Raw genomic sequence first — 12,539 nt, forward strand, 5'->3', positions numbered from 1 at the left:
TTCTCAAAGTGTGTTCCATAGCCCAGCATCAGAATTACCAGTGGTATGCGTTACACTGCTGACTCATGAATCTCACTCCAGATAGCCCATGAATTCAAATACAGTATTATCAAGCTCTTACAGAAAATAGTTTACACTTAATTCTGGGAATCATGGAGAAGTAGTAGGACAAGGCACACACAATATATCCGTGTTAGGAGAGAAAGCCCAGATGTGTCTTCTTCGATCACGGGACTCTTTCAAAACACAAATTTCCAACTTTGAAAGTGTCCTCATTGAACTTTACTCCAATGTTTGTCTTCCTTTACATCTAGTTTATTATTTTTAATGTTGAAGAGTCTTTTATTCCTCTTAATGTTTATTTATTTTTAAGGTTTTTATCCTCATTAGTGGTAACTTCTATAAATAGAAATTTTCAAAAGATGCTGCACAGAGCAGTGTATATGTGAAAGGTGGCATTTCAAGTCAATGAAAGAATGCATTATTCATTTATTCCTGCTGAACAACTACTTGTAAAATTAACAACTTCATAGCATATCATCATATAATATACCAAATAAGTTATAGAGAAATTATTGGTGCTAGATTAAAATATATGCAATTTAAAAATTAAAAATTAAATATATATGATTGAGATCGATTTAAGGAATGTGGTTTTTCTAAGTATGAATCCAAAACCTCCGAACACAAAAAGATAATTTTATATGGCTCCAACAAAGTTTAAAATGTATATATTGCAATAAAATACCATGAATTATGTCAGTGATTTTCAACCAGTGTGCCACAAGAATTTTTACAACATGCAATAAATACCTGGCTATTTTCTCAGGGGCACTGACCTCTTTTCCCTGAGATTGTCAAATAAAAAAATGACAACAGCCAAGACAACAATAACCATCCAATGTTAATGAATCAAAATTATACCTATTTTTTGACAAACTGGCCAAATAATATATTTTAGTAATTAGTTTATCTGTACCATGTGATGAAAATGGTTGAAAATTGCTGAACTAAATTATAGAAACAAAACAATTAATGAATAAGAAAAATATTTGCAACATACATGGAAAACAAGAGAATATTTTGAATAGATTTAAATGTACTGACAAACTAGTCTATAAAAGAAAAGAATACTCTATATGGAAAATAGGGGCAAGTTATGACAGGTAATACATAAAAGAAGTAAAAGTGGCTATTTGTTTAATAAAAACAAATTCAAATTAATACAGTGTGATCTAATTTGTCATATAGAAAATTGGTGAAGATAAATGAGAATAAAGATACACAAGGTGATCAAAATTTAAAACTATAGGTGCATCTACACGGTGCTGGTGAAAGTAGAAATTTTACATGACCTCTACAGAGAAAAGTTGGGCAAATATATTATAAGCATTAAAAAGATTATTACCTTTTAGACAGGCAATCCCATTTCTAGAAATTTATCTTAAATAATTAAAATATACACAAAGATTTGACTTCAAAGATGTTCACATCATTAGTGTTATAAATTGTATAAAACTGAAAGCAATACAAATATCCTCCAAAATAAGAAATTGGGTAAATTATACTTTAACATAATAAAATATTTGCTATCATTAAGACTTATTTTTAATATATGTCTTGAAATAAAAATAAGTTTCTATTCTTTTGAGAAGAGAGAGGAAATTAGAAAATATAATGTTCTGCAGTAGGTAAAGAAGATATCCTTGTTTAATTTTTTGCTTCTGTTTTTCTATACTAACATTTCTATAGTTAGTCCATATGTCACTTGTGTAAAATAACTATTGGAAAATCATTAACTTCCCAGCAATGATTCTGGCTTTTACGTATATGGACTTTTATGATGTGAACTAAGTTTATTCCCACTTGAAGGTATAAACGGTTAATTCTCAGTAACTTGGTGGATAGCATGATGGCTAAAGCATACTGCCCAGACTAACCCTTCATGTGCCCTTCTAGCAGGCTGCTGGCCATGGCATCAAACCAGCAGCCCAAGGACATACTGTAGTGGCAGCCTCTATGTAAGAACATGTATGTCTGGGTATGTTTCAGATTCCATTTTAATACCAAATACTTTCCTTTTAAAATAAATAATCAAAAAAACCTTTTTTTTTTCATTTGTAGGCTATGTAACAGTTCACAGTTTTTCTACCACTCCCTATTTCATTTGATTTTAGAGATGGTATGATTTAATGGAAGAAGCACAAGGTCAAATCGCAGAGCAGCCATGATGTGTAAGGCTCACCTGAGTCTCAGTTTCAGTATCTATAAAACAATCATAAATATGTTTGTTATGAGGGTTAAATGGAGAGCCATTTAAAATATTTAGATTAGCATCAGACACATACTCTTTCAATGAATGCTTATGGTTATTTTATTAAGGTTTTTTTAAAATAGACTATCACAATAATACAATGAGGTAAAAGAAGAAGTGTCCTCATTTTAGAGATACGGAAACAGGCCCAGAAAAATAGCTAAAATTGCAGAACAAAAATGGAAGCTGGTGTCCTTTGATCATAATATCTGAGAATTAAATCCACTGTTTTCCAACATCTTTTTTAGAAACTGAAAGTGAAAAATAAGTATGTGAATAAGAAGCAAATGCCAATTTCCAGATTTTTGTGTGTGTGCTTAATTGGAAAATGTTGTCAAACCACGGGTTTCTACTGTCTTACAAACACAGACTTTGTGACTGATAGGTTTCCTCATAACTGAAAAAGAATAAAAAATAAAAAGGACTGTTTGAAATTTGCAATGCATAATATTAAGGGATGCCACTGAATAAGTGGCAACATTTCAAATGACTGTACTATAGCATTCCTGGCCAAGAAATTCAGCAATTTAGCCATATGGAAAGGCTATTAAGTCTCTTTCCCTATGCTGTCCTAGATCCTTAAAGGCTAATACATTTATTTAAGTTGAAGTTATTTTTGCTTATGTCTACCGAGTCCCTGTTTCTCTTCCTCTTATCTAATTACTAGCATCAACAAAATATCTTGTGAAATTTAAGTGATATAATATTATCTTACAAAAACAAGTCAACTGTTTCTCTTTGTATTTACCACTGGCCTTACACAGTGTTGGTATTTGAAAAAAAAATGTAGAATTAATGAGTAACTGGTTATCTGTGAGTGGATTAATCCAGTGCTACTTGCTTCATGAAATCCATTAACCTGTGTTTTCATGTGTCTTTTCTCTTATAGAAAGCAGAGATTGCTATTGCCCCTCTGACAATCACTTTGGTCCGAGAGGAGGTCATTGACTTCTCTAAACCCTTCATGAGTTTGGGCATATCTATCATGATCAAAAAGCCTCAGAAATCTAAACCAGGAGTGTTTTCCTTCTTGGATCCTCTGGCCTATGAGATTTGGATGTGCATAGTCTTTGCCTACATTGGTGTCAGCGTGGTCTTGTTCCTAGTTAGTAGGTTTAGTCCATATGAGTGGCACACGGAAGAGCCAGAGGATGGAAAGGAAGGACCCAGCGACCAGCCTCCCAATGAATTTGGCATCTTTAACAGCCTCTGGTTTTCCCTGGGTGCTTTTATGCAGCAAGGATGTGACATTTCCCCCAGGTTAGTTTCAAAAATCCTTCACCCATTCCCCAGTAAATGTAAGTGTTGTGCAGAACATGTCTGTACATGCTTTTTCCTGGGGGCAGAGCACTTGAAACAGAAACACCTTGCAATTCCCAAACTGATCTAAGTATATGAATAATTAAAGTGTCCAAGTTAGAATAAAATATGGATACATCCCAATGGAAAATTAACATATGCAACTCATCAGAACTCTCAAAAGTCACTTAGTATTACTATTTCCTTCAATCATATGACAGACGAAAACTAACATCTAAATTGTAAAAATGGGATTCATTTTCATTGTCTCCTTTTCAAAATCAAATGTTGTTTTGTCACTGTTCTTAATTTTTAAAAATTAATTTTGAACTTGATTTACATTCCATGTGACTTAAGGAAGATTTCTGCCATGACATTACCTAAAACCTGAGACCACATAGTAGGCACCAGATATACATTTTTCTATATAAGAATATATAATATGCTAAGCAGTGGGCAAAGAGCCAGCAATGAAAGTACTATGTTAGTTTTATAGAGATGTTTTTCACTCTCTGTGGAGTCATAGCTCATTTTCTTTGGATGTCACTGAGACATTTTTCATTTTTGTTTGCCAAAAATGCAACCAATCTCTGGTTGCAGAAAAAATACCCATAGAAAAAATAGCTGAAGGCAAGAAAAACTGAGAATTAAATTTAAATAGTAACTTATATTAATCCAAGTATATGGATTTTTTAAAAGAAATGTATGCATTCTGGAAAAGAGACAATTTAGCCACAGTACAGTTTGTGCTCCCTAAGACCCAGGAAAACTGTAAATGTGCTTTAATTCTAACATACAAACATAAATCAATAACTCTCAACTAATGAAATAAAAAGAAACCAAAGCAAATTGAGTAATGGTTTTTAAAACCAGGATTAAGCAAACACTAAATTAAAACTAACAGTTGCCACTTATATGATAATACTTAAGAAGAGAGCATGTTAAAGCCAGAAATATGATGGAAAACATAAAATTTGTCTTCACATCCAACAATCTTTTAAAATATAATTTGTCACAGACATTTAAAATAGTTTGATGGTTTCAGTGAGTGAGATCAATTATGTGTATGCCTAGAACTTTTTCTTCATTCTATTCTCACTTTTCCTCTGCACTCACTCTCACCCACACAGCCCTGAACGCCAGAGAAAGTGGGAAAAGAAAAATTTTGGGTTTTTTTGAGATTGAGCATCAGTTTTTAATGTTGTTGCTACACACTGACAAGGCACATACTTTGGTCTTATATTGACAGTGACAGAACATTTTTATAGTAGTATGTAAAGATGCTTTAGGACATAACTCATCCTTCACACAAGTAAGAAATGGATCCTCAGCTATAATGACTTTGAGACCAATCTTCATCTGGTCCACCCCCACCTTGGCATATGTCCCATCCATCCTGGCAGGGTTCTGACTGAAGGTAAAAACATATTTCTTCAGAAAGGCAGCTACCAATTTGTATGGTAAGGTGTATTGCTATTATTTTCTGTACCATCAAGAGAAAAATGCTGCCCAGTAAGCCATGATACTGTGTTTTACCTCAACTGTAGGCTGCATTCTAATATCAGAGATACTAAAATCTTAAGAGGGGGAAGGCATCAATAATTTTAAGTAAGTTTTTCTCTTAATTTTCCATTACATTAAGTTCCACATTTCCATCAATTAAACAATAAAAAGAAAAAAGCTTTCATATTTTTCATTTGCTATAACATCAAAAGATCGGATTATTCAGAAATTCTGAAATTATTCTTAAGTAGATTATTAGAAAATAAAATAATACTACAATTGTTATTTTATTGCACACACGGTGAATTGATGGTATTTCTTGTCTTTCTCTATATCGGGTAGAGAAAGGAAAATGTGCATTATCTTATCCATGTTTAGATCCCTCTCAGGTCGGATTGTTGGAGGTGTTTGGTGGTTCTTTACACTCATCATTATATCATCTTACACTGCTAACCTCGCTGCTTTCCTGACGGTCGAGCGAATGGTCTCCCCCATAGAAAGTGCGGAAGACCTGGCCAAACAAACAGAAATTGCCTATGGAACACTGGATTCAGGGTCAACGAAAGAATTCTTCAGAGTAAGTTAAAAGGAGAATTAACAATGAAACGTTCATCATTTTAAAATTCAGGCAACTTTGCCAACAATTATAAGTTCTAGCCATTGCCAGTTTTGCAAACACAGTGGTAACTGCTATGCTCAATACGGATGCTTTTACGTGGATTTTATAATCACTTTAATTTTCAAAAACTATTTGATTTGTTCACACTGCAAGAGAGACCCTCCCTAGGGAAGAGTAATAATGAAAAGGTAATGAAAACAACTTTATAATATAATCTGTGCAGATTTCAATGCTGAGAACCCTGTGATACTGCATCTGGCTTGTTGGTATTTGTGTGTATGCTTTGCGGCTACAAGTAAAGCAAGGCTTTTTTAAAAAGAACACATTTAACTTCCTGTATTTGTAACCCAAAACTTTAATAGCAAGTTATACTTCCAACATGTAGTACATTATTCTATAATCTCCTCTATAACAATGTATTTTAAAGCAATGTATTTTCTTTCTCACCAGATAATTGTAGTAAAAACTATTAAGTTCTGGACACTTCTGGAAGGCATTGTATGGAATTATGTTTCTTCTTATTTCTCTTCTTTTGCAGATAAAATTCTTTAAACTGAAATAATTGCTTTTTACATACAGATATGGTCCCTTAGGCTTGCCGTTGAGATGGCAGATATTTTGTTTATACTTTGGTTTTTAAAGTTGCTTGTTTCATTATGAGGATAAATGTGGGTTTTTTCCATGACTTTCTTTTACTCTGGTTCTACTTAAATCTAGAAATACACACTTAGTAATGTATGATTTGAGATCAGGGTTTATTTTGTGACTTCAGAACTAAAAAATTAGAAAAGAGCCAGGGTTACATTTTTACAGATATATAACTAAATGATAATGAAGACATTTTGTGTTACTTAGAGAAAACAAGATATATTTCACCTATTTCCTAAGCTTTTGTGGAAAAATGATAAGCTTTTAAATGCTTATATACAGTGTGTGAAAGGTTACACTTTAATTTAAAATGCATAGTTTCATCATTTTCTCACTCAGCTTGGGAATTAAATACAACAAAATGTTCTACTTCTTAAGCAAGGCTTAAGTTTCATGGACTTGAATTTTACTAAGATATTTCTCTTTTTAAAAATGATTTGGTTATAGTATCCATATATATTACAGGTGTTTATGTAATACCAAATCAAAAGAAATTACTCACAAACTCAGTCAAACTCATCACTGGGCCTGGTTAGAAAAAAGACACCAGAAGGAGGTGGGTGGGCTCGCTGAGGAGAGGGAAAGGATGAAGCAAGGAAAAAAAGGACACCAGACAATCAACATCTTTGTCAACAATGTGAAACATAGCTAGTAGAGGTAATAAAACATTTATGCTAATTACAAAGCAACTATAGACTTTTTTTAAAAAATGTAAACATTATTTTTAAAATTTACATTATTCTATGAATACACATAATTAAGCAAAATTTTTTATTTACTGAGTGCATCCCAATCTATAAAGCTTGATAATGAAAACATATTGTTCTAACACATTTTAGCACAATTTCAGTACCCTCATGGAAATCTGTAAGTTTATAACTGCTTCCACCCAAAGTGGAAGGTAAAATTTAGTAACTTTAGCCTGAGACCATTTTCTATATTCATCAAAACAGAATACAGGTTTGTGCTATAACTTGCCTGTTACTGAAAAGAAAAAAAAAAGATGGCTGATATTCATGTAAATAAAGCAAATATTTGCAGATTCATCATTCTTCCTTGAGTGACAAGGGAGAAAGAAATATTACGTTGATACCGTAAAAGTATTTCAAACATAACTCACTGTAAAGCTCTTTGGCATTAAGCACACTGAGAATGTTTATTTCTAACATTTATAGAACTTTAAAAAACTGCTCAAGCTGAAAAATCTAGTGAGGTAGAAAACAGAAATGTATTGATAAGAAATATGGGAACAAGGAGAGTTGCTTCCTAGATTTACACAGCCTTTCAGACAAGTTTTGTGCTCACCAGGCCCTGTGACCTTTCTTTCCCATCCAACCTCAGTTTTTAAATTGAAAGAGTTTTGTAAGTATAGGTACTTATTGTTGCAGAACAGTGTGAACGCTAATGGGACAAGAAAATCATTTTCCCTTGCAGCTCACTTTCAGGAATGCATAAAGTTGGGCTCTGGTGAAAATCGCATTCATTTTCTTCCCAGCGTTCTCACTCCTTTCCCATAGATGATGACCTGGTTTAAATAAAACATTTGTCTAACAGGTTGAGGAAACAGAATGTGAAGGGTATTTTTGTACTTGTCAAAAATGTTTTCTCATAGGAACGCAGTAATGGTACATCTATCAGCTCCACTAAACTGCCTCAGGCGGTGACCTGTACTCTGTGCTTCAAAAAAATGTAGTTATAACAAACTGCAGAATTAGGCCATGAGGGAGAATTACATCTGAATTGTTGTCTTGGTTTTGTCCCATTATGAAACTCGATATGGTCGTGTTCAATGCATCTTTGTTAAGCATAAATATAAAGAGGAATTTAAAGAGAGTCAGTATTTGTCACTGAATGGCAGTCTTGCTGTGTAGTTATTTTTACAGTATGATACACCTTATTTGAACACTGATTTTCATTTCAGTGTGGATTTTATCCTATGCCTATTTCAGTCATCAATGAAATCATGACTTTGCAAATGAGGTGGATTACTATCTTCGGGCTTATAATATTATCAAATAGTGCATTGATGAGCTCTTAGTCTTCCTGCATAAGCTACTAGAAACAGGAATGAATTTACCTGATAACAACGTATACATTTACTATAATGAGTCACACCTGTACCTGTTTTTTAGTAATTTTGAGAAATTAAAAAGATAGCACATTTGTCCAACTTATTTTAATAAACTAGTGCCTTAGATCAGATAGCTGCCCATGCATTATGTTTAACAATAATGATGAAACAAATAAATCTGAGATTAATTTTCTAATTTCAAAAAAATGACTCTTATGTTAACACTGCTTATTACCTTGAGTATATTCACTCCCCAAACCTGATCCTTAAATAAATAACACAGTTGAAGGTTTTAGGAACTTAACAGTTTCATTATCACTAAATTTATAAGCTTGCTGGGTCTGCAGAAATGTCCTCATTTTAGCCTGTCTCATCAAATTTATAAAGATTTGCTAGCCCTAACTCCTTAACAAACATGCTCTTGTAGTCACGGATAAGGCAAAAGGATATTATTTCCAGCTCTTTGCTTATTGAATCTCCCCACCCACCCCCTTCACCATGTGAATGTGATCTTATCTAAACCATTCCCCTTCAAATCAGAATTTCCGGACCCTGGCCAGTCACTCAGTAGATAGAGCATCAGCCTGACATATGGACATCCTGGGTTTGATTCCCAGTCAGGGAACACAGAGGCGACCCTCTGCTTTTCCCCCCTCCCTCTCCACTTTCTCTTTCCCTTCTCCTCCTGTAGCCAGTGGCTGGACTGATTCAGTCCAAGTGTGGCCCCAAGCACTGAGAATAGCTCCTTTGGAGCACATCAGCCTCAGGCACTAAAAGTAGGTCAGTACTACAGCATCAGCCCAGATGGGGTTCCAGGGTGGATCTCAGTCAGGGCACATGTTTGAGTCTGTCTCACTATCTCCCCTCTTCTCACCTAAAAAAAAAAAAAAAAGAAAAAGAAAAAAAAGATCAGAATTTCTAAATATTAACACAGTGACAAATCATGTGAATATATTTTCCAAAAAAATTGCTTTTACTTTTCCTTTATTTTCCACTGGACATCTGTATTTTACCAATCCTATAATACTTAAGGTTGCTAAGTTTAGTGTAACTACACTAATTAATTCAACCTCTTTTGAACTTAAGGTATATGTAACTCAATATATTTAAACAAATGCAGCAATAATATTCTTCACATTATTATTATAGAAATGGACTTCTAAAAAATATTAATGCCCTAATCATACTTGATTCCTTAAAAAGAAATTATTTGCTTTAATATTATGTTGCATTTTAGAGTTAAATTGTTTTCATAATTACCAAGCTCTAGAAATATTTTTTTTCCATTTTACTATGTTAGTTTTGTTTAGCTCTCCCGTTTCTTTAATGAGATACTGAATAGTAACTGAAAAATTTTGAAGTAGCTAGCATGATTTCAAAAAATATTTTAAAACATATTTTGATTAAAGTAGTACCCAGCTTAATTTTATTTCTACTGTTTTCAACATATTATACAGTGTGAAATATATAATATCTGTGGAACTCTGTATCTCTTGTGGTAAAACTCTCAAGCTATCACTATATTTTCTAAAGCCATTATATGCCTAAAGGAAGCTTAGCAACACTTCCCTAAATTGAAATGATCCAAATAGATATTTAAGGACAATCTCTGTCAAATGACCCAGAGAGTTTATAAGTTTCAGAGAATAAAACTCGTTATAAAATGGGAGAATTAGTTCTTTGGGAGATAACTCAGTTATGGAAGCTGGAATGAACGAGGCCTGGCAACACAGCCTCCCTGGTGGATCCTCTCTGAGTCCAGCCACTCCTCTGGCCTGGAAGCATACAGAATTTTTGCAGCTAAATTATAGTGGTGGCATGAAATTTCCTAATGTAATGGTCAGAGATAACTTGTCATTACCTAAACATAAACACACACCACTGTCTCTATATCATGAGATATTGTTTTTTTGTTTGTTTGTTGTTTTGTTCGTTTGTTTTTTTGGTGACAGAGACAGAGAGAGTCAGAGAGAGGAACAGACAGACAGGAAGGGAGAGAGATGAGAAACATCAATTCTTCATTGCAGCACCTTAGTTGTTCATTGATTGCTTTTTCATATGTGCCTTGACCAGGGGGTTACAGCAGAATGAGTGACCCCTTACTCGATCGAACCAGTGACCTTGGGCTCAAGCTGGTGAGATTTGCTCAAATCAGATGAGCCTGCGCTCAAACTGGCGACTTCGGGGTCTCGAACCTGGGTCCTCCGCATCCCAGTTCAACGCTCTATCCACTGCGCCACCACCAGCTCAGGCTCATGAGATATTGTTTTAAGTGTTAATAACATAAAACATTTCACAGGACACTACAGGATGTCTATTTCCCATCTTGATATTTATCACCACATTTGAATATACAATTAATATAATATATCTGGGTTCTTTTGGTGTTCAAGTATGCACCTCTCTTACTGTATGTGCCTTATTATGTGGATTTATTGATAAAATTTCCAACTTACAAAACTGAAATTATAAATATGCCTTTTAGAGTCTTTCTTTGTCTACCTGAAAAATTCACTTTTGCCCCAAACTATGTAGTCTTCTGTTTGCCACTCAGGATACTTGGCTTTTTAAGATTCACTTCTTGTTGAATTCTGTATTAGGGTAAACAAAGAAAAGTCAATGTACATAAATGTACATTCTATTCTAGATTTGGCCTCATGCGTAGATATTTAAGTCTGAATGAAGTCTCCATTACTTTTTATTTGGATCCAGATGCAGAACTTTTAGCACCTTGTTATTGAATAAATGCAATTGCACCAGAAAAGTTTCTGTGCATGCCATTGTAATATCAAACATCAGCTTGGCTGGTGGTTCAGTGGATAGAGTCTCTGTCCAGCATATGGATGTCCCCAATTCAATTCCCAGTCAGAGCACACAGGAGAAGTGACCATCTGCTTCTTTCCCCTTTCCTGCAGCCCGTGTCCCTATTGGTTCAAACGTGACCCTGGGTGCTGACAATAACTCTGTTGGAGTGCATCAGCCTCAGGCATTAAAAATAGTTTGGTACTCAAGCATTGGCCCAAGATGGGGTTGCCGGGTGGATCAGGGCACACCTGACAGGAGTCTGCCTCACTATCTGCTTTCCTCTCACCTAAAAATAAAAAATAAAAAAGGTGTCAGTCTTTTCTATCTTATTAAATATATCCTTTGGGGACATTTGAGTTCATTTAGATATATTTTTTCATTTAAAATGTGTATGTGGATGAAAAAAATCTAAATGAATGCAGATACCTGCAATCAGAACTGGGTAAATTATGCAGTAGTAGTAATGTAGATGGAGCCCAAATGGACAAAAATAAACAAGTTTCTTGGCTGACATCAGGGAATTAGAATGACTAACTCTCTAACACATAAAGTGGGGAAACTGGAATTACTTCTCTTTAAAATTTAATCCATATTCTGTTTGGAGATTTTGTGAGGAAAAGTCTAAAAATATTCCGGTAGATCTAGAGTTTGATTCTTGTGTTATGGATATTTGGTTTGTAAACTACCGTGATTTCTTCTCTTGTCCTCAACTAGAGATTTGAAAAGGAGTGCACTTTTTGTATACATCATATCTGAATGGTTTTCAGTAAAACTTTGAGGCATGAGAAAAGATAAGGAGAACAACAAATCTCCTTATTTGCTATAGTTTAAGAATAGTATCGAAAGGTATTTTACAAAGCTAAAATTAAATCTTACCTGGTCTTTTTCAAGTGTACCATGAATGTGATACAAAACATTATTTTAAATGTTCAACTCTTTATGGCATTCTGCATTTAAAAATAATATGGTGTTGTTTAAGCAGCTATGTGGAATAATTAGTGCAAGAGGTAACAGCTTCTTCAGATATCACTTTTAAATGTCATTTCAGTGATATCCTTAGATCAGGGGTTAGGAACCAATGGCTCGTGAGCCAGATGTGGCTCTTTTGATAGCTGCATCTGGCTTGCAGACAAATCTTTAATAAAAAAATAATAACATTAAAAATATAAAACATTCTCATGTATTACAATCCATTCATTTCCTACTGCTCATGTTCATGGTTGCAGGTGGCTGGAGCCAATCACAGCTGTCCTCCAGGACAACACCAAATTTTTATTGGA

General features: G+C 34.1%; 1 protein-coding gene across 6 annotated transcripts in view; it reads left to right on the forward strand.

The window, feature by feature from the left end:
- The window catches only part of GRIA4 (glutamate ionotropic receptor AMPA type subunit 4), a 385,805-nt gene that overhangs the window by 329,542 nt on the left and 43,724 nt on the right, over nt 1-12,539 (forward strand). For all 6 annotated transcript variants that reach the window (XR_010749450.1, XM_066371575.1, XM_066371576.1 and 3 more), the window contains 2 exons: nt 3,204-3,574; nt 5,495-5,693. Coding sequence is in view for 5 of the 6 variants with exons in the window: in XM_066371575.1 (XP_066227672.1) it covers nt 3,204-3,574; nt 5,495-5,693 (570 nt within the window). In the remaining variant the exon portion in view is untranslated. The remainder of the gene's footprint in view (nt 1-3,203; nt 3,575-5,494; nt 5,694-12,539) is intronic.

Source organism: Saccopteryx leptura, chromosome 1 (assembly GCF_036850995.1).
Source record: "Saccopteryx leptura isolate mSacLep1 chromosome 1, mSacLep1_pri_phased_curated, whole genome shotgun sequence".
Classification (NCBI taxonomy): Eukaryota; Metazoa; Chordata; class Mammalia; order Chiroptera; family Emballonuridae; genus Saccopteryx; species Saccopteryx leptura.